Source organism: Chelonia mydas, chromosome 3 (genome assembly GCF_015237465.2).
Source record: "Chelonia mydas isolate rCheMyd1 chromosome 3, rCheMyd1.pri.v2, whole genome shotgun sequence".
Lineage (NCBI taxonomy): Eukaryota > Metazoa > Chordata > Testudines > Cheloniidae > Chelonia > Chelonia mydas.
The window spans coordinates 43,491,593-43,514,624 of record NC_057851.1 but is presented as its reverse complement, the minus strand read 5'-3'; the positions used below and the strand labels follow the sequence as shown (position 1 = coordinate 43,514,624).

At 46.8% G+C, this 23,032-nt stretch overlaps 1 protein-coding gene across 1 annotated transcript; it reads left to right on the top strand.

Annotated features, from left to right (window-relative positions):
• Positions 1-1,128: 1,128 nt before the first annotated feature.
• Positions 1,129-12,950, top strand: LOC102936865 (glutathione S-transferase 3-like). Its single transcript, XM_043542361.1, has 6 exons — positions 1,129-1,201; positions 2,524-2,622; positions 4,808-4,862; positions 11,327-11,459; positions 12,356-12,497; positions 12,781-12,950. The coding sequence occupies exons 2-6, from the start codon at positions 2,581-2,583 to the stop codon at positions 12,787-12,789; spliced, it is 381 nt and encodes a 126-aa protein (XP_043398296.1). The 5' UTR covers positions 1,129-1,201; positions 2,524-2,580; the 3' UTR covers positions 12,790-12,950.
• Positions 12,951-23,032: the final 10,082 nt, after the last annotated feature.

Here is a 23,032-nt window from a genome sequence, read left to right as displayed (position 1 = left end):
GATCAAGGGAGTATTAGACTACATGTGCACTGAGGACAGAGGGCATTACTTTTAACGTTACATTTGGCACAGTCCCGCCTCTATAAGGCAAGTGCTACTTGCAAGATACAGTTTTGTGATCTTTAGTCCACAAGGATTGTAGAAGGCTTCCTATGTGCACCTCAGAGGTGCCATTAATTTTCTACTGGTCTGTCTGGGCAGGAGAAAACAAAGTGTATTTCCTGCCATCTCCTCACAAGCCCCTGGAGGATCGTGTAATAGAGGCAGGTAACCCCTTTCCTCTATCCAGTTTGGGATTGTCCATATAGAGGATCTCTGCATTAGTCTAATATGGGTGAATGATCAGGCCCTAGGACAGGATTCACATATCAAGATATTGCAAAAGATTATTCTTTTTAAAATTCAGTACTGCTCAGTATATTTCTCTGTGTCTCATACAGCAGCATTGGATGGAGAGACAGAGCTGGGGTATGCAGAGTTAGCTTGGGTGTTTGAGCACCCAGATTAGCCTAGTCCAGGTGTGAGCAGCCACACTGCAAAGCCACAGTCAAATTCCAGTGTCCTCACTGCTGCTGAACTCCCCTTTGGGCATCACTAGGACTTCTGGGAGGCATATCTGAGCCAGTCTATGACTTTTTCCCACTGAATTGGGGGACAACTTGTCTGTCCTTCTGGCTCTAAACTACACTCCCAGCTAGCCTAGGATGAAAGGACCTCTAACCTCAGGTGAGAGGTTTCATTGTGTGGACCGGAGGAGGTTAGGGTCATAGAGGCAACCCCATGCTCTGGGTGTCCCTAAACCTCTGACTGCCAGAAGCAGGAGTGGATGACAGGGGATGGATCACTCGATGATTGCCCTGTTCTGGTCATTCCCTCTGAAGAACCTGGCATTGGCCACTGTCCGAGGACAGGATAGTGGTCTAGATGGACCTGTGGTCTGACCCACTGTGGCCATTCTGATATTCTTTGCTTGAGACAGTCAGATAAGGGTTAGATAGGTTTGTTTGTTAAAAGAAGTGGGCATTTCCTTTCCTTACTGGTTCAGTGTAACTCTATCTGGGAGTCTTCGCATAGACTTTAAGGGAAGCTGGATAAGCCCCTGTGTGACTGAGGAGTCTGGAGGCGGAGCTACAATCTCATAACTTGAAAGTATATTTCATTTAAGATGGAAAACAGCTGAGAGAGCCACAAGTTGGAACAGGTTTGTACTGAGGGGTACATGCAGGCAATTTCCTTACGTTCTAACCTGTTGGGCATGAATGGAGCAGCAGGTTGTGCTAATATCTTTACTTGCAGCAAATGCCGTCTGATTGCTCACAGCCTCCTTGGGAAGGGAAGAAAGTCCAGGGGTTAGAAGTGGGGAGGGGAAAGCAGGAAGGAATCTCAGAGGAGGGAGGCAGCTTTTAGTTTGCTGAGCGAGGACAGAGAGAGCACATGCCAAGGGGGAGACAAGAGGTGAGCAAGTGAGTGAGAGTGACTGGAAGGGAAGCCAGGAACTGAGCGTCTGCTTTCTCTGAGTGCATCAGGCGGAATGTGTGGGACAGACAGACAGCTGTAAAAGCTACAGCGATGCGATCTACAAAAATCAAAATCCCCTCCCCCTCTGTTCCCTGACTCCTGGGTGTTGGTCAGAGGAAAGGCACTTTCCATTTTCACCGAATGCTGCAGCACTGCTTTATTAAGACTTCATTTTTGTCACTGAAATCTTGTCAAAGAAAACAACTGCTGGCAAAGATACAGTGAGGAGGCCATATTAGAGCATTGCACCATTTAAGACTAGTCTGGCCCATTTCTAGGTATCCCACTTCCTGCATCTGAAAAACTTTAAAGAGACAGGAAACAATACCCTTCAATGTCTAAACTAAATGAACAGCTAGAGAGCATCTTAAAAGGAAAGGGGGTATGGGGAGGTTATTTGCTTTTGCTACCCCCTCCTCTTCCACACTCCCAACTACAATTAATAAATACATGCCTTGGTTTACAGTCAGTGATACGATTTTTCTATTGCATAGTTACTGGAAGAATATTCTGCTCCAAGTATCTACTTGGTTTGTTACAATGTGTGTCAAAAATGATGTGAAGCATAGGAATGTGCGGGCAATAATATGCTAGCTGATAGTTCAAAGTTTCTTAGCACTGGCAGCTCTAGTTGAAAAATAAACCAGGGTGTTTATTTGGGTATCTACTCTTCGGCATGTAAGTTTGAAACCATTGGCATTAGGCTTTACTTCTGCAAGCAGGTAGGACTAATCTGGCATCCTCCCAGCAGTGCACATTAACCCAGAATCAGGTTCCTCGTGCACATCATCCCCTCATCCCCCCTTGCCATAATATGCATTAAGCCACAGAGGTGATTTTTGGGTATTCTTTGTAAGGCAGTATTGGTATATTTTAAATATAAGCTTACAACCTCTAATATGCTCCCAAAACAAATTCATATACAAAAGTTCTGCTTTGATCTATGGACAACTGAAATTTTTTGTTAGAACTGTGCAAAATGTTTTTCCTTGCTTTCTTTGTCAGGAAATCCAAATCATAGCTACAAAACCCAAGCTTTACTACTTTAATGGAAGAGGGCGAATGGAAACGATAAGATGGCTGTTAGCAACAGCTGGGGTTGAGGTTTGTTCATAATGTATCAATTAAGATATCTCATAAAGATTGTTTGATTGAAAAGATTTTTCCAAGTTTTAACTCACTGAAGCTCAATCCACAGTTCTGAACCCAGCAGGACATGAATGATCATGTGCCCCAGGGGCACAGAATAAGACTTCTATAGCAGAGGTTCCCAAACTGTGGGCTGCAGCCCAAAGGTGGGCTGTGACACAGTCTTAGGTGGTCTGCCATGGGCAGAGTTGGGAGGGTATGGGGCAGACATAGCCCCCCAAACTGTATACATTGGTTGAGTGGCAGCTGGCAATGATCCCCTCCCAGGTCTGGAGGAGCCCAGCGCCCCTGGAAGGTGGCAAAGGGCAAAGCGGAAGCGGTGGGTGGAAGGTGAGGAGAAGGGGCTGGCCCAAAGAGGCGGCAGCTGCCAGGGTGGCTGGAGGAGGCTGGAAGGTTTGTGGCCATTCCTGCTCTGAGCTGCTGCACCTTGCAATCCAGAGCTCAGTGGTGCCATTCTGTTTTTGCCTGGACAACACTGTTGAGGTTTAGGTCTAGGAAACTGAGATCAAAGGCACTTGCCTGAGATCATACAGGACGTTTCTGCCAGAGTCAGTAGAATCCAGATCTCCCTGGGCCCTAGCTACAAGGTCATATTTGTCCCATAAGGCTGGAAAGACCAGGGGCTCACTACTCCTGGAGGAATTTTGCGTCACTGTACGTGCGCAGAATTCATGTCTCCCACAGATTTCTTTGCTTCCTTGCAGAAAAATGACTTCTGACAGGGAAGCAAAGGGAAGCTGCAAGAGTGGTCATGTGCCCCTTCCCAGCAGCACAGGCAGGTTGGTTTGGGTGCCCAGAAAAGCAGGTCGAGACGTAAATCACCACTGGGCAGCCATGCGGGTGAGAGAGAGAGAGAGAGACACTCTGGCCCTCGTACTCGCTATTGCAGCACATTTGGCATGAAGGAGCAAGGCTTCGGGTTGTTTCTGAGGAGGTAGACATGAGGCAGGCTCTGTCTCCTGAGGCAGAGCAGAAAGTAGCAGCCTGCCTGCTTAGTGAATTTTTCCCATTGTCTTTGTGAATTCCCCCATGAGTATAAATCAGGTGTAAACGTTTTAAGGCTCCTTTACATTGCCAAAGTGGTGTAAAGGACAGTATGGCCTTATAAATGCTTATGATCCTTTAGTGATTAAAACTGGTCTAAATTTTTGGACTAAAAAAATTTCCTATCAAATCTTTCTGGAGATGGTCAGTAGCCAATATAAATTGTGAGTTTGATTCCCCAGCCCTCACTTGCTCTTCAGTTGCCTATGATGTAAAACTGAGCATATGGCTGCATATATTTGTTGACTAATAACTAATGACTAATAACTAGAAATAAAGGGTCAAACCTAGCTACATTACTATTAGGAAAGGGGGGTTGCTCCCAATGCTCCCTTCTCCCATTCTTCATCCATTGTATTGTAGTTTAAATAAATTATCAAAATAATAGAAACCAGAGTGATGAAATTGCATTATTTTGCCAACATATGCAGAATTTTTAAAATATTGTGTGCAGAACTTTTAATTTTTGTGGCACAGAATTCCCCCAGGAGTAGCTTAGTATACATTCTGCTTTCCACACTTTCTCCTTAGTCACTGTGCTAACAGCACCCAGCTTACATACAAGGCTTACATAACTGGATGTTAGTGGATATTAATTTCCAAGTAAGCTTGTGAAAAATTCTTACACAGAATTATGCTAGTCTAACTGTTAAACATGATAACAGAAAAGAAGCTTGGACGGCTGATGCTGAAACACTAATACCACTTACCCTCAGTTTTTATGCTAATAGACCCGGGGTGTTCAGCTGCACAGTATAACCACAGGGATTCTACTGATAGTGTCAAACATTCTGATGATCACAGACTGCCTCATGAAATGTTCTGTGTTTCCAAGGGGGTCTTAGCCATCTTTGAGTTTGAAGTAATGAACCTGATGAGATCAGATGGGGTACAGAGTAATAGCAGCACAAACTTTTATTTGGGTCATTCACTGCCTCATTTAGATCATCCTCTTTTCACGTTGGATATTTTGGGATGCGTCTCCTATATTAACCCCTTTATGAGAAGCTATTAAGCAAATATCCCCTAACTAAAATCTTCACTTGTAATCTCTGAGATATAACTATCTAGTTCCTCTTGTCCCTTTGTTTTCCAGTTTGAAGAAGCCGAATATTTGGAAACAAGAAAACAATATGAAAAGATAATTCAGGGTAAGCCTGCTGAATAACAGCTAAATTCTCCCCTTAACCCTGGTCTACACAATGAGTTTACGTTGAATTTAGCAGTGTTAGATCAATTTAACCCTGCACCCACCCACACAACGAAGCCAATTTGTCGACTTAATGGGCTCTTAAAATCAATTTCTGTACTCCTCCCCGACGAGAAGATTAGCGCTGAAATCGACATCGCCGGGTCGAATTTGGGTTAGTGTGGATGCAATTCGACGGTATTGGACTCCGGGACCTATCCCAGAGTACTCCATCATGACTGCTCTGGACAGCACTCTGAACTCGGATGCACTGGCCAGGTAGACAGGAAAAGCCCTGCGAACTTTTGAATTTCATTTCCTGTTCGGCCAATGTGGCAAGCTGATCAGCATAGGAGACCGTACAGATCTTATCAACAGAGGTTACCATGGAGTCCCAGAATCGCAAAAGAGCTCCAGCATGGACAGGAGGTACTGGATCTGATTGCTGTATGGGGGGACGAATCCATGCTATCAGAACTCTGTTCCAAAAGACGAAATGCCAAAATATTTGAAAAAATCATCAAGGGCATGAAGGACAGAGGCTATCACAGGGACCCACAGCAGTGACGCGTGAAACTTAAGGAACTTAGGCAAGCCTACCAAAAAACCCAAGAGGAAAACGCCCACTTGGGGTCAGAGCCCCAGACATGCCGCTTCTATGATGAGCTGCATGCAATTCTAGGGGGTGCCCCTACCACTGCCCCGCCCCTGTACGTGGACTCCTGCAAGGGGGGAGTCTCACACAACAGGGATGAGGATTTTGGGGACGAGGAAGATGAGGAGGAGGAGATAGCACACAGCAGGCAAGCAGAGAAAGCATTCTCCCCGACAGCGAGGAACTGTTTATCACCCTGGTGACAGTACCCTCCCAACCCGGGCTCCCGGACCTTGAAGGCGGAGAAGGCACCTCTGGTGAGTGTACCTTTGTAAATATAATACATGCTTTAAAAGTAAGCGTGTTTAATGATTACTTTGCCCTGAAGACTTGGGGTGATTTTGCGGCCAGTACAGCTACTGGAAAAGTCTGTTAACGTGCCTGGGGATGGAGCAGAAATCCTCTAGGGACATCTCCATGAAGCTGTCCTGGAGGTACTCCCCAAGCCTTTGCAAAAGGTTTCTGGGGAGGGCAGCCTTATTGCGTCCTCCATGGTAGGACACTTTAGCACACCAGGCCAGTAGCATGTAGTCTGGAATCATAGCATAAGAAAGCAGCGTATGGTCCCGGTGTTTGCTGGCATTAAGCAACATCCATTCTTTATCTCTCTGTGTTATCCTCAGGAGAGTGATATCATTCATGGTCACCTGGTTGAAATAGGGGAATTTTATTAAGGGGACATTCAGAGGTGGCCGTTTCTGCTGGGCTGTTTGCCTGTGGCTGAAAAGAAATCATCCCCGCTGTTAGCCACGTGGTGGGGAGGGGTGAAGCGATCATCCCAGAGAATTGGGTGTGTGGGAGGGGTTAGTTGGGTTTGTGCTGCACGTTAACCTGAAAACATCAGCCCCTCCTTTTAAAAGGCCAATGTGTCTTTTTCAATTTTAATCTCCCTTTTTTTCCTCCCACAGCTGCAAATGTTTCAACGCTGTGACTAGCATCTCCATCCCAGAGGCTAGCGCAGATAAGAAGGCGAAAAAAATGCACTCGCGATGAAATGTTCTCTGAGCTCATGCAGTCCTCCCGCACTGAAAGAGCCCAGCAGAATGGTGGAGGCAGACAATGTCAGAGTCCAGGAAAGCACAAAATGAACACGAGGACAGGTGGCGGGAGCAACAGGAGAGGTGGCGGGATCAAGAGGAAAGGTGGCGGCAACATGATGAGAGGAGGCAGGATACAATACTGAGGCTACTGGAGGATCAAACTGATACGCTTCGCCATATGGTTGAGGTGCAGGAAAGGCACAGACTGCCACTGCTCTGAGCACCCAACCGCTCCACCCCAGAGGACTGCCCAAGCAACAGAAGGCTGGCATTCAATAAGTTCTGAAGTGCAGTGTGGCCTTGTCCTTCCCTCCTCCCCTCCACCACCACCCCACCCAGTGCTTCCCTCCTCCCCACCCCTCCCGGGCTACCTTGGCAGTTATCCTCCTATTTGTGTGACTCATTAATAAAGAATGCATGAATTTGAAATAACAATGACTTTATTGCCTCTGCAAGCAGTGATCGAAGGGGGGAGGGGAGGGTGGCTGGCTTAAAGGGAAGTAGAGTGAACCAAGGGGGCAGGTTTTCATCAAGGAGAAACAAACAGAACTGTCACACCATAGCCTGGTCAGCCATGAAACTGGTTTTCAAAGCTTCTCTGATGCACAGCGTGCCCTACTGTGCTCTCCTAACTGCCCTGGTGTCTGACTGCACGTAATCAGTGGCCAGGCGATTTGCCTCAACTTCCCACCCCGCCATAAACGTCTCCCCCTTATTCTCACAGATATTGTGGAGCACACAGCAAGCGGTAATAACAATGGAAATATTGGTTTCACTGAGGTCTAACCGAGTCAGTAAACTGCACCAGCGAGCTTTTAAATGTCCAAATGCACATTCTACCACCATTCTGCACTTGCTCAGCCTATAGTTGAACAGCTCCTTACTATTGTCCAGGGTGCCTGTGTACGGCTTCATGAGCCATGGCATTAAGGGGTAGGCTGGGTCCCAAGGATAACTATAGGTATTTCAACATCCCCAACAGTTATTTTCTGGTGGGGAAGTAAATCCCTTCTTGCAGCCATTTAAACAGGCCAGAGTTCCTGAAGATGCGAGCGTCATGTACCTTTCCCGGCCATCCCACATTGATGTTGGGGAAACGTCCCTTGTGATCCACCAGTGCTTGCAGCACCACTGAAAAGTACTCCTTTTGGTGTATGTACTGGCTGCCTTGGTGCTCCGGTCCCATAATAGGGATATGGGTTCCGTCTATCGCCCCACCACAGTTAGGGAATCCCATTGCAGCAAAGCCATCCACTATGACCTGCACATTGCCCAGAGTCACTACCCTTGATAGCCGCAGCTCAGTGATTGCGTTGGCTACTTGGATTACAGCATCCCCCACAGTAGATTTGCCCACTCCAAATTGATTCCCGGTAGCTGTCTGGCATTGCAAGCTTCCAGAGGGCTATTGCCACTTGCTTGTGAACTCTGACGGTTGCTCTCATCTTGGTATTCTTGCACTTCCAGGGCAGGGGAAAGCAAGTCACAAAGTTCCATAAAAGTGCTCTTACACATGCGAAAGTTTTGCAGCCACTGGGAATCATCCCAGACCTGCAACACTATGCTGTCCCACCAGTCTGTGCTTGTTTCACGGGCCCAGAATTGGCATTCCACAGCATGAGCCTGCCCCATTGCCACCAGGATGGCCAAATTGCCGGGGCCCATAATGAGGCCATGGACACAGACCTTGAGAGAAGTCTGTGTCCATGTCCTCATTACTCTCGTCATCGCGCTGCCATCATCTCCTCGCCTGCTTTTGCAGGTTCTGGTTCTGCATATACTGCATGATATTGTGCGAGGTATTTACAATGCTCATAACTGCCGTGATGATCTGAATGGGCTCCGTGCTTGCCGTGGTATGGCATCTGCAGGAGAGCAGAGTGGCAGCAAAAGCGGTCGTTCAATGATGATTGTTTGCAGACCTACTGCACCGTCTGCTGCCAGGACACAACAGCTGAGTGGGCTGCACGCTTGCCGTGTTATGGCGAGACAGGAGCAACCGAGCAGAGTTGCAGCGAAAGCGGTCTTGCGAGACCACCAGGAGAGCAGAGTTGCAGTGGAAGCGGTGGCTGACAACCTGCGAGGTGGATTCATGGGAGCAGGAGAGCAGAGTTGCAGCGGAAGTGGGAGCCCATGAGAGACAACATGGAGAAATTTGCTATTGAGACAAGAGCAAGAGAGCAAAGTGGCAGTGGAAGTGGTGGATGATGATGACGGTTAGCAGTCCTACTGCACCGTCTGCTGAAAGCAGTATGGCGCCCGCACAGAAAAAAGGCGCGAAACGATTGTCTGCTGTTGCTTTCATGGAGGGAGGGGCGACTGATGACATGTACCCAAAACCACCCACAACAATGTTTTTGCCCCAGCAGGCATTGGGAGCTTAACCCAGTATTCCAATGGGCGGCGGAGACTGCGCGAACTGTGGGATAGCTACCCACAGTGCAACTCTCTGAAAGTCGACGCTAGCCTCGGTACTGTGGACGCACTCTGCCGACTTAATGCGCTTAGTGGGGACACACACAATTGACTGTATAAACTCACTTTCTAAAAATCGACTTCTATACATTCGTCCTAATTCTGAAGTGTAGACATACCCTTAGGTTCTGCTCTCTGGAGTCATATTGAAGTTGGAAGGGCTGACAAGTAGCTTCTGTGTCACACATTTGATCCACTACTATTTTGCTCTCCTGCAAAAGTGTGGATCTACATATCCAAAATCAGAGCTGCTTTTAAGGGCCCAAATAAGCAGCCCAGACATGCTATAGACACAATAGTATAGCACTGTCACATTGCAAAGTGTTATCATTTAGTGGCACTCTCACAACATAATGTTCTATGTTTTTAGGACACATCTAATATTAAATGTATATATAAATATATAGGTCTCCTTATAACTTGATGGGGGCCCCACAATTAACCGAATCACTTCTGCATCTATAATGGTGTAAGCAGTGTCAGGATGAGCTCCACCCTGACATCTGATGGTGAGGTGTGGCAAGTTGTGGAAAAAAACTTCAGGGGCCGATCTCATTTGCATAGGCACACCCACCCCGCCTAGACTGAGGCCATAGCTGCCCAAATGGTCACTTTGGCTGCTGTGGGATCCCCAGTGTCTCTGTTATTGGGGCAGGAAGAATAAATTGTTATTACCCTGATTATGGGAACTGTGCTTGGAACTGTACTTGGCCTTTTGTTATGATGGAGGGACTCACCATCAACTAAGTAGCACTCGCTAGGCAAGGGTGATGGGTTCCAAAACTCTGTGAATTGAGAGAGGCTGGGGACAAGTATTAATACTTGGTGGCATGGGCCCCTTGGTGAGGGCCTTATATGCTAATTGCACTTCCTCCTCTCTCCACTGTGGAATATCAGAGCTAATTTTGATTTCATTAGAAGTCTAGTTACAGGCTGCTGAGCTCACTTTGGGCTAATAGTGCACCAGCACTGAGGCTCCCCTACTACAAGCTGAATTCACCAAAGAGCTGAACTGACTAAGAGCTGAAATCACTGAGCATTGTGTTAAGTAGTGGGGGAGCCTGAAGATATATCGTGGAGCAGTTTGCCGGATGGCTGGAGTGCCTTGTGGACAGGCTGGTAGAGCAGTTCATAGGACGGTGGCAGCTGCTGGTGGGATGCGGAGCAGTTCGTGGGACGGCGGGAGCTGCTTGTGGGCCGCGGAGCGGAGCGGAGCTGAGCGAAGGAGTTTGTGGGGCGGCTGGCGGAGCGGAGCGGAGCGAAGGCCTATGGTGCTGTGGGGCGGTCAGCTTCAGATCATGTAAGGTGCCTCTTACCCCCGTCCCATCTCCACCCAGGGTAGGAGGTAAAGCTCCGCAGATAAACTTTCGAACTCTGGGGCTGCCCTGACCAGGGACAGAGACTTTTGGGTCATTGGACTTTTGGGACTTTGGGTGATTTGGGGTTGCTGGACTCAAGAACCAAAGGGAAAGGGGCATGCCCCAATTTGCTTGGGGTGGGGTTTTTTTTGCTCATGGGTTGTGCTATGAATCCTGTTGGTGGTGTTTCCCCAACATAATGCCACATTGTTTCTCTCTGTTATTAAAAAGCTTTTTGCTACACTCAGACTATGTGCTTGCGAGAGGGGAAGTATTGCCTCTTGGAGGCGCCCAGCGGGGGTGGTATATATTTGTCCCAGGTCACTGGGTGGGGGCTCGAGCCGGTTTGCATTGTGTTATTGGAATGGATCCCCTAGATACTGAACCCGGCCCTTGTTGCTGCCAACTCTGACAGGCAGAAGGGTTACAATGGTGAATCTCTAAAAGGGAGTTAGGGGATAGTGATAGATTAAGCTCTGCAAGGGAGTAATTAGGTTGAAAAATGTGCATTTTACAACATGACATTCCTACACTTCTGTCACAAAAAAGAAGCTTTGATTTGAAAGCAGTTTAGTTAGAGTATGTGGAAGTTGACTTGAGAAGAAATACGATAAGTATCTCCATTTTCCAGCCATGCAGCCGGTTGATAGCTGTATGGCTACCCTGGTGTTTATATCCCTTACTGATGTTTTTCTGATAGAGTCAAATGCAAAAGCTAGCACTGGCATGCATTTTATGGGTCTGTGAAAAATTCTGTAGAATTTTAGGTTCAGGGATTAGTAAACTCCAAGACAATGGTCTAAGTGGCAACTGAAGAAATGTCATTTATCTCAATCCCACTGCAATGATCTGACAATTTACAGGGATTAAATGACTCAATTTTTTTTCCTTTCCAAAGCTGGATCCCTGCTGTTTCACCAAGTGCCCCTGGTAGAAATCGATGAGATGAAGTTGGTGGAGACCAGAGCCATTCTCAACTACATTGCAGGGAAACACAACCTCTATGGGAAGGACCTGAGGGAGAGAGCACTGTACTGTAACAGACTGTACCAGAATATTTTATAAAAGCTGCTTTAGATAAAATGAAAAATATTTATTTGAAAATGAAATGAAAACTTTGTATTCAAATTAACAAATATTAGGACTCTCTCATTTCTATGGAAATGAAATCATCCTTACAATTATCTTTTTATATATTGAATTTATTCTTTAGATGCAGGCTGATTTCTGATAGGATCTTTTCTGAACGGGACCATCTAACTTGCCATCCCTCTAGAAATTCTATCACTGTGCAAATAACTTTTACTCCCTCCTCTAAAGTGAACCATTTTTGTTATTACATACCTGTTCAGAGGATGCCTGTCACATCCCCTTCCAGCCATTTCCAAAATGACAATAGGAAAGTTAGAGCAGCTACGCAAAAATTTATTCCAAAACTGAAGTGATTTTCTGAGCTGTGTAATGGATTGCAGGATCAGGACCTGTGGACATGCTTCTGAGCCCAGGTAGGGCTCCATTTACTTCATGAGCTCCAAGAAGATAACCCAGTGCACTCACACACAATGTGTGGCTGGCCTGGGGCTGTAGCCTCTAACCACCTGTTTTTGTTTGGTTTTTTGAGCTCATTACTACTGTATTGGGGCAGGTTTTGTAATTATTCTTTTAAACAAGGCTATTTGACCTTCAGAACCTCTCTCTCCCTTTCCCCACAATTTTTAAAAAACTATTTAGTTTGGGAACGCTCAGTCAAAAATCTGAGCTTTGCCATTCCTCCCCCAGTCCCTCTGCATGCAAAGATTCACTCCCCAGGTGACAGACATTCTGCTGCTTGGGTGTGGCCTTCCTATACAGGCATTGCAGCATCGTGCAGTAGAATGACTTAGTAAATTAATCATTGAAATTTCTTCAATTACCATTTTTATGGCAGGATTGATATGTATGTTGAAGGAACAATGGACCTGAATGAAATGCCCAGGATTTACCCTTTCTCATCTCCTGAGGAAAAGGAGAAGAATTTTGCCTTCATGATTCAGAGTGCCACCAACAGATATTTCCCAGTATATGAGAAGGTATATGGCAGCTACAGAACATTGCAATGGGTAGACAGAGGGTGGGAAGGACATGGGGGGAATGTAAGTGATTTTTTTATTTTTGTTTTTTACATTAATTCCTATTTTTAAAAAAACTCAAGTGTTCTCTTGGGCATCTCTCTCTGCTGATGTTTTCCCATCTGTAAAATGGGGCCATAAACCATTGAATAAAGAGGGGGAAAGGAGGACAAAATGAAATGGCCTTGATTTCTTCCACCTGTCATCAGCCATGTATATTCATATGACTGTTCTCTGTCTCAAGAGAGAGTGAGGTGCCTTTCCTTCTGCATGATGACTTGGGCCCCAGTCCTGAACCAAGGAATCAATTCTGAAGCACTTAGATGAGAGGAAAGTGATCAGGAACAGTCAGCATGGATTCACCAAGGGAAAGTCATGCCTGACTAATCTAATTGCCTTCTATGATGAGATAACTGGTTCTGTGGATGAAGGAAAAGCAGTGGACGTGTTATTCCTCGACTTTAGCAAAGCTTTTGACACGGTCTCCCACAGTATTCTTGTCAGCAAGTTAAAGAAGTATGGGCTGGATGGATGCACTACAAGGTGGGTAGAAAGTTGGCTAGATTGTCAGGCTCAAAGGGTAGTGATCAATGGCTCCATGTCTAGTTGGCAGCCGGTATCTAGTGGAGTGCCCCAAGGGTCGGTCCTGGGGCCGGTTTTGTTCAATGTCTTCATTAATGATCTGGAGGATGGTGTGGATTGCACCCTCAGCAAGTTTGCGGATGACACTAAACTGGGAGGAGTGGTAGATACGCTGGAGGTTAGGGATAGGATACAGAGGGATCTAGACAAATTGGAGGATTGGGCCAAAAGAAATCTGATGAGGTTCAACAAGGACAAGTGCAGAGTCCTGCACTTAGGACGGAAGAATCCAATGCACCGCTACAGACTAGGGACCGAATGGCTAGGCAGCAGTTCTGCAGAGAAGGACCTAGGGGTGACAGTGGACGAGAAGCTGGATATGAGTCAACAGTGTGCCCTTGTTGCCAAGAAGGCCAATGGCATTTTGGGGTGTATAAGTAGGGGCATTGCCAGCAGATCGAGGGACGTGATCGTTCCCCTCTATTCGACATTGGTGAGGCCTCATCTGGAGTACTGTGTCCAGTTTTGGGCCCCACGCTACAAGAAGGATGTGGAGAAATTGGAGAGAGTCCAGCGAAGGGCAACAAAAATGATTTGGGGACTGGAACACATGAGTTATGAGGAGAGGCTGAGGGAACTGGGATTGTTTAGTCTACGGAAGAGAAGAATGAGGGGGGATTTGATAGCTGCTTTTAACTACCTGAAAGGTGGAGCCAAAGAGGATGGATCTAGACTATTCTCAGTGACAGCAGATGACAGGACAAGGAGTAATGGTCTCAAGTTGCAGTGGGGGAGGTTTAGGTTGGATATTAGGAAAAACTTTTTCACTAGGAGGGTGGTGAAACACTGGAATGCGTTACCTAGGGAGGTGGTGGAATCCCCTTCCTTAGAAGTTTTTAAGGTCAGGCTTGACAAAGCCCTGGCTGGGATGATTTAGTTGGGATTGGTCCTGCTCTGGGCAGGGGGTTGGACTAGATGGCCTCCAGAGGTCCCTTCCAACTCTGTTATTCTATGATTCTATGACCCCTATTCCTGCACATAATCCCATTGGCTTCAGACAGATGTAGTTTTAGTGGGGCTCTGCTCAGAGGCAGTAGCTCATTCATATGGATCTTTTTGTGGAAAAGGGGCCAATATTAGGACGGATGGATTTTCTCACTCAATGCCACTAGTATGGTAGTTTTGCTGTCCTGGATTATTTATTTTATATATAAATAATATATAATAATAATAGAATATAATTTTCCCCCAAAATGAAACAGATTTTTAAACTAATTTGCTTTGAAAATGTCAGACTGCTTAGTGGTTTGTATTTATGCAATGTAGGGCCTATTTGTGCCCCCAAAATATTTTTTCTCATATATAGATCTTAAAAGATCAGGGACAAGATTTTCTTGTTGGCAACCAGCTCAGCTGAGCAGATGTGCAAGTACTTGAATCCATTTTAATGACTGAAGAGTATGATCCCACTGCTCTCTCAGAATTTCCTCTCTTACAGGTAATTTTAGGTGAGCAGATCAACAAGTAATATGACATACTTCCCAAGATGCCCATTGAGCAGTGATATGCCATGCTTTCAGTTTTAATATAGCTAATTATTTAGCACAATAATTTACACACATTTCACAAATTGTAATGCAATGTTAAACTCAGCAGTGCTGCTTGTAAGAGGCAATGAGGTCTGATCCCAGGCCTGGCAGTTCTGAATTGCGCCCTCCACCATAACCAAGAATGCAGTTACCTATGCCTTAAGCAGTATGCCTGCCCTCACCCCAGATATCAGTCCCCTCACAGATTCCAGTGTGCACCCAAGTACACGGTATACTATTGCAAGCCCCATCTATCGCCCTATAGAGATAGGGTACGGGCATCAGATTCAGAAGACCTTGTGTCTATTCCCAAATCTACCACTGACTCACTGTGTCCTTGGGTAAGTCATGTGTTCATCTCTTTGAGCCTCAGCATCACAACCTGGCTGAGACCCACTCTCTGGCTGGACACCAGTCGGTTGTGATTGGATCCGACTGCTGAATCCCATGGGCTTCCAAGACCTCTAGGTCTCATAGTGATTGAGCACTGTTCCTAGCTCTCAGTCTCTCAGGGGCACACCCCATGTCTGAAACCCTTCTTGGGCAGTGGGACCCCCAGTTTGGCCACTTAGATCCTAGAATCAGTGCCACAGTTCTTCCAAGCCCCCCAGTTGCTTAGACACATTCCCTTCAGAATCGATCTGTCTGTGGGAGCTGATTTGATGGTTACTGTAATGAGGTGGAGTGGCCTCTTTCCAGTGCAAAGGGGGTTAGCTCACCCTGATGGGCTCAGTTAACCCCATCCCATCCCTCTCGCAGGAAGTATAAGAGCAGGGCCCTGCAGCTCAGCTGGGGCTAGACCAGGGAAGGAGCCAGACATCATTCTGAGGGAGCCGAATAGCCTGCAGCGCCCACGATCGGCTGTTGTGAGCGATGACCCTCTGGACCCAGTTGGAGAGAAGGCAAACTACTGCCCCAGGAGCTGGAGAAACCCAGTGGGGAAGTGGAGAGTGAGCCACTCGGCAAGGAGACTGGGAACTAGGGCCCAGCAGCCGTGAAGCAGCCCCACCAGATGCTGGTAGGAAGTAGCCCAAGGATAAGAGACATTGCTCCTATTGTGTTGTTGGGAGGCAAGATAGCAACCTCATTTCCTCCATCAATCGTGTGTCATGTCACCCATCACTTCTAGGGCCCTGGGCTGGGACGTGGTCAAGCAGGGTATGCCCAGGTCCCGCTGCCCCTGGCCCCACACTCGGGGCTGGATGAGTGCTAGCCCTTATGCCAGGAAGCCTGGGCAACACACTGTTGATTTGCTCAGCCCTCAGGCAGGAAGTCTGAGCTACTACTTGCTCAGTTGCTCAGTCATAAGTCAGGATGCCCGATAGACTAACCAGGTGAGAGTGCTGGTTCCCTGATGCAGCTGAAGGGGGCATCCCTGGCCCTGAGATGCGGGAACCTTAGTTAGTCCCTTGATGGACTACGTGGCAGTAAAGCAATGAACATAGGCTTAGCAAAGGACTTGCTGATGCACAAGAGAGTTACAGATCTATGTAAAATAACAAACACAATACTCCTACTCTGATCTCACCATCTCATCTTCCCTCCTTATTGGACTGGCTGTCTTGCTTCTGGGGTTGCAATGCCCCACCCCTCTCTTTGCTTAGGGAAGCAATCCTTTTAAAATCAGTTCTGTTCCCTGTTTCTCCATGTGTTGCAGGTTTCTATGTAGATAGACATTCAAAGTCAATAGTCCTGCTGGTAGAAGGCCCAAAAAGGAAGAATCATTCCAAAGTGATGGCCCTTGATTATTATGTCACAACTTCTCAGACATAGAGCTTGTCTACATGGGGGTTTAAACCAGATCAAATTAAGGTAATCCAGTTTGAAAACACTTGCATACACACAATGAAACCCATCACTGTACACTAACTCTCCATTTATCAGGAATTCTGGAGACCTCTTGCAAAATGGACTAGGTTTGCTTCAAATTTAACTAGTTCAGGTTTTGGTTTGTGTGTATGCAATTGCTGAGCACTACTGTTTACACACTTTCAACAGCTATCTCACAGTGCTTTGTAGGCCGTCCATTACTGACCTGTCTGTGTACTTGTGTGCCTTCCCTGCCCTTTTGTCAAATTTCCAAGGTGACCCTACCCCACCTTTAAAAGGTGGAACAGAGCCAGATTTTGCCCATTTGCTCCTGGATCCCAGTGTATCATTATTCTGGTGTGATACAAGCACTCCAGAAGCCCCACAACATGTCTCACGCAGCTGCTTGGAGCTAAGACCTGAGTCTCATCACCATCTGGGGAGAAGTGTTGGTTCAAGAAGCTCTTGTGGCCAGCCATTGCCAAATGAAGGATCACAAATGAGACACCGATCAGTGCTGATAAAGAGAAAGCAGCTCAGGAGAAAGTACATTGAAACAAGGGATAAAAGGAGATAATCCAGCAGGAGACGTGTGACCTGTCCATTTTGTGATGAACTGGGTAGGATTCGACACAATTATAGTATAACCCATCCCAGGCACTATTTGGAGCCTGTTGCCCCACACCAAGGATGACCAGCTCAACCCAGCAGGGGATGACCAGGATGCTGGAGAGGAGCTGCCTGCCCCCTGAGAGCCAGGATCTTTTTGTGACTCAAGACTACGACAGTCAACTAGAAAGCCAGTCCAGTCCTGCCATGCTGCTACAGACCCTGGTGCCTGCCTTGGCCTGCCTCGGCTGAGCCCGAGTTCCAGCCAGAAACCCAGGCCAGAAACAAAGAGTCAGATCCCCTAGGGGGAACTTCTGCATGTAATTCTCTGGGTTCACAAGTTATTATTTAGTATTATTGCTGGTGGATGGGAGTTAGGAGCCCCTGCCTCCCACCCACTCCTGCCTTGTGTGGCTTCAAAATGGCACCCACTAGCATGGCGCAGTCACAGTCTGTATCCCACTCGCCATCTGTCCCTCCTGCTCCCCCTCCTACCCCTCTGCAGATCTGAATAACAAAAGCATTTATTTGTTCAAAATTCAACTGTTTATTGAGCTTAAAGGAAGAGAAATTTGGTTCCTTTTTATAATTTACATTAGGTATAAGTGCACACGGCACACCTGGTCAAGGCACAAGTGATACTGCTCCCCACTGAGGTACAAATGCCCTGTAATACTCATTGTAGCTGAAAATCATTGTAGGACCCTATCTGTTTTTCTCTGCACTTTCTCCATGCCTGCAGGGAAAATGTAGCAGAAGTTAAGACTGAGAAATAGCTCAATTTTGTTTTGCACATTATAGGGAATAGCCACACACCCATAGTTTGCAAGCCCCTTCCACTTCTGCACCGCTTCTGGGGGGACTATCCTGGTGAATAACTATACAGTGTATCTCACTTCTGCTCTTTGCTTTTTTGAATAAGACCATTCTTTGCCTCCTACTCACCAGCTTCGGCATAACGTCATCATGAATAAGGACCACCTAAGAAGGATGTAGAGAGGATTACTGTCTAGCTTGCCCCCCATAATCTTTTTCAAAAACAAACCTGGAACATAGCTCCAACCATACCACACCACCCACCCCAATAGCATGAAAGCAGGTACATTAGACTGAAATCCAAATACACCCAGCACCCTTTGTATACACAGAGCACTTCTCATTCTTGGAGGAAGCTCAGAGATGGGAATAGTCTCAGGGAAGCAAGGTCAAATATACATACTAAAAAAAGCTATCATGACTTGTCTGGGATATGAACAATAAGTGATGGGTTTTTTCCCCTGCTCCCACCTGCAACAGCCACACTATTAAGGACAGGGCCTCTACATACTGCTGAGAGGCTGATCAACCTGAGGAGACCAAAAAGAAAAACTTGGGATGAGTCATTTGCAGAACTCATGGCAGAGTCACAGGGGAAACCAGGCTGGCTGAGAGGTGGAGGCCATAAGGACTCAGAGGGAGAAAGGAATGCAGCTGTCCCAGGAGATTGTGGCAGTGGCCAAGGACAGCATCACCATGCTGAAGGAGAGCATGGAAAAAGACAGAGAGTTGCAGAGGCAAGTCATGGATTCTAGCCTGAGCCAGAATCCCTTCTACAAAACATGCTTTTCTAGGCCAGCAGGCCCTGCAGCCCCATAATTTGGGACCCAGACATGCCCTTCAGCCCCTAGATAATGCTGCCTACTGGGACCTGCAGCAACTTCTAACCTTCACATCCCCACAGCAGTGCTCCTAGTGGCTCCCATTGACCTCTCAGATCCAGCTTCTCGGCATTGAGAGCACTAGCACGTGGTTGTTCAGCTCTTTTGAGCCCTGCAAAGTCCCTGAGAATTTTGAGCCAAGGAACTCAACCCCAGAACCTATGTGGACAAGAAGAATCAGAGGTGAGGCTTTTTCTTATCTTTAACTTTATGCACCAACACCCTGCACTCATTGTATTTGACATTTTTCTTACTGTTGTACTTGGAGCTCAGTTTCAAAAGTCCAAATTAATCCTTGACTACCATTCTGCAGCTATTCAGGTGATAGTTAAAATGTTCCTTCCTTCTGTCCAAACAGCCTGTGTATGGCTTCATTAGCCAGGGTATCGAGGGATAAACCAGGTCTTCCAGAATAACTGATCCTAGCATCATGGACTTTCCAAGACCACCCTGCATTAAAGTTCTGTGAGCCTGCTGCGGTGGTCCACCAAGCCTTTCTGTTTATCAATTCTACACCTTGGCCAGGGAGGGGGGTCAAGCAAATGATAGATACATGGGTTCCACCAGTTGCTCCAATACAGTTTGGGAATCCCATGCATGCAAAGCCATCAGTGATCTCCTGAGCATTACCTAGTTTTATGACCACACCATATCAATAGCATAGCAGACCTGCATGAGAATGGTCCCAACACTTGATCTCCCCATGCCAAATTGGCTTACTACAGACTGGTAACATTCTGGAGCAGCCTGTTTCCAGATATTAATGGTGACCTGTTTCTCCACAGGTATGAGGCAGGGGCACTGCATGTTGGTACGCTGTTGCTGAAACTCTGGTTCTGCACAGATTTCAAAAAAGGTAGCCCTCCCCATTCTGAAGTTCTCTTGATGCTACTGGTTGCCCAGGTCTGCAGAGCGATCCTCTCCCACAAACCCACACTTGGTTTCCGGGGCCCAGAAATGGTGCTGAATGCTGTTTTAGGTCATTCAGAAACCAGTCCTCTTGCTCCAACAGCTCAGTATCCTACTGTTCTTACATCTTATCCTGCTGCCATTGCTGCAAAATATCCTCCTGCTGCCAGAGGAGTTGCTGTTGCCATAGAATATTCTCTTGCTCCTGCATTATCTGCTCGATAGTGTGATGGGAAAAGTCTAATGCAGAATTTGTCAGGCTCTGAGAGCTGTAATACAGCCGAAGCAGCCTGTGTGTATTCACATTTTTCCCCAGAGCAGCATGGAACATTGTTTAGTCCATGCTGGCCAATGGCAATTCAAAAATGGCATGAACCAGCCCAGAAAGTATGGGATGGAGACTGTGGAATTTTTTTTAAATAATTGAACCTGCCTGGTTTCCCAGAAGTTACCGCAAAAACAATCCCAGGATGGACGCTGCTCAGTAGGATATCCCCTAGAGAATGCTGTATCCTCAGTTTTCAGCAAACAGCTGCCATATGTTCACACAATGTGAACTGCAAATGGAACAAGCATTCTATGTGCATGCTCTTGGTGCGACTCGCCGACTGCGAGTTACCTGATGCCTGACAAAAAGTTTTGGATTAAACCCCCATGTAGACACACCCATAATCAACCCACTAGGTGTCAAGCCTCTGCTACATAATGGATGCTATAATCTACAATGAAGGGTACAATCACAAATGGCATTCACACACACAAAAATGGAATTCATACTTTGACACAGACCTCTCTGTGACGTGGTCTCCAGGGTACAACCTGAACTATGGGACCACTGAGCCCTCTGTCCCACCAACCTGGGCTTCCTTTCTCATGGTGTTTCTGTGACAAGCTGCAGACCTCTGGTAGGCACTGCTTTTATACAGACATCCACAGGCAGGGATGCACCTAGCTGAGTTACATGAATGCTTCTCCCAGCCACTTACGAACTAACAATAGAGAGGCTTCAGCCAATTCCCCCCAGCTCTCCTGAGTTGTACCGTCCTGCCCTGGTCAGAAGCCTGACCAATATACATTTATAACCCAGTCAGCCCCCCTTCAATATGGAGAGGACAGGCACCACTTTTTGTTCCTGAGCTGAGGTTTCCCAAGCACTTCAAGCAAAATACACTGTTTTAGGTAAAACATAAAACAGGTTTATTAACTACAGAAAGATGGATTTTAAGTGATTATAAGTAGTAGGCATGACGGATAGAGATGGTTACCAAAGCAAATAAAAATAAGCGCACAATCTAAGTTCTGTAAACTAAACAGGATTTGAATCAAGCAGAATGTTCCCTTGATATATAGTACAAGCCGGCTACAGAGCTTCAATACACAGGCTGGAATTCTCCTCCAGCCCAGAACCACCTTCCCTCTTTCAATCTTTGTCCTCCAAACGTATTTCCAGGTGTGGAGTTGTGGGGAGAATGAGGCCAAGTGATTATGTCACTTCCTCTCTTTTATAGTTTCTTCCAGCATGCGGGAAAGAACCTTTGTTTGTGACATAGGGGTCCGTCTCCATTGCTCAAGCATTCTCCATTGTCTATGTGCTATCTCTGAGAAGTCTCCATTGTATATAGTTCCTGGGATGGCCCTTGGGAGTGTGGATTCCCTTTAATGAGCCATCGGCATGTCTGGATCCTTCACTGTTGTACATGAAAGGCTGGTTGTGAGTGTTCCCAACCTCTCAACATATTTCAGTAACACACACAGAGCAAAATTTCATCACTTCACATACAATGATAGCACATACAATCCAACAGGATATTAATGTTCAACAGATGAAGACTTTTAAAATGATACCTCACAAGGCATACTTGGTGTAAAACATATCATAATTATATGACAGTGGTGAATATAGGAGTTCCAGGTTGCTGCTTTGAGGCACAGAGTGCCACAATACCCTTGGCCCATGTGCCTGGCAGACACTAGCCCAGGCATGTGGGTTTTGCTGAGTCACAGAGATAAAGCAATCCCGAAGTCACAGTGATCAATCAGTTCCCATTGTGTAATGCTTGCATAGTTGAGTCATACAGTTGATTAATGGGAGGTCAATATTTACGTGCGGAGGGATCCTTTGTTTGTCAGTAGCAAATTTGGTCGTGCCCATCCCAACTTCAACAAGAAGTTTACAATCCAAACAGATGCCTCCAAGGTGAGCCTGAGTGAGATGCTATCCCTAGACATCAATGGAGAAGAAGTTGTTTCTGCAAGAAACTGCCTACTTGCTCCCTGAGAAGTGGGCCCTAGCAGTGAAATGGGCAGTGGATGCTTTAAAGTACTACTTGTGCAGGAATGCCTTTCAGCTAGTGACTGACCATGTGCTGCTACAGAGGCTGAACACCATGAAAGAACACCAACCCCAGGATTATGTGGTGGTACCTCTCCCTGCAGCTGTATAGCTCTGAAATCCTTCACTTGCTAGGGAAGGATCACAGAAATGCAGATTTTTTTCCTTGAGAGACGGGGCTGCAAGAAACACAGAACCGCTTTCCAGCCCTGGTTCTGAAGGGGGAGACTGTGTGATGGAGTGTATAAATCACTCACTGGACAGAAGGGGATTAAGGAGCAACTGTGGGTTCAGGAGGCCCTGCCCTCCACCTATGCCAAGCATGCTTGGGATGGAGGCAGTGTTTAAGAGGCAGCCAGACAGCTCAGTAGGCGCTGGCAGGCCAAGGAGAAGGATGTGCTCTGGAGGCTCCAGGGGAGATGTGGCTGGATCCTGCAACAAGCCAGGGAATGTGGGGAGCCACAGCCCTCAGACTGGGACCATGGCAGGGAGCCCAGAAGGCAGCACTCCCCAGGGATGGCCAGCAGCTGGTTGGGATGCAAAGGAAGGGAGTTGACTTGATGCTGACGCAACTCAGGGAAGTTGACTTGATGCTGATGCAAGGCACTGCAGAGTGAGCGAAGCCGAACCAGCCTCCCAGAGCCCTGAGTCAGAACCCGGTGGAGTGGCAGGACTGAAGTTCTCCTAGCCCACCCAAGAACTGTGCCCACTAGCTGGGGTTGCTGCCAGAGACTAACCATTGAGTGTAGCTGCCACTGTGGGCCCTAACCGCTAGACGGGAGATGCTGCCTCCCGCCCAGAAAGGGTAATACTGAAAACACGATGGATGACGCTTTCCACAAATAGCTGTCCCAATCCATCATGAATTTTTTTGTGGACTTTTAGGGTTGTGGATTAGCCAAGTGTGTATTAGGAAGTTTTTGATGCAGGTGACAAGTCAGAAAGCAGCCAGAGCCAACTGATTTAATT

Bases quoted from the DNA above. Each gene is read 5' to 3' on its own strand.
- LOC102936865 (XM_043542361.1), top strand. From the start codon at position 2,581: ATGGAAACGATAAGATGGCTGTTAGCAACAGCTGGGGTTGAG. The intron at 2,623-4,807 runs GTTTGTTCATAA...TTTGTTTTCCAG, and splicing joins TAGCAACAGCTGGGGTTGAG to TTTGAAGAAGCCGAATATTT. The intron at 11,460-12,355 runs GTACTGTAACAG...TTTTTATGGCAG, and splicing joins GACCTGAGGGAGAGAGCACT to GATTGATATGTATGTTGAAG.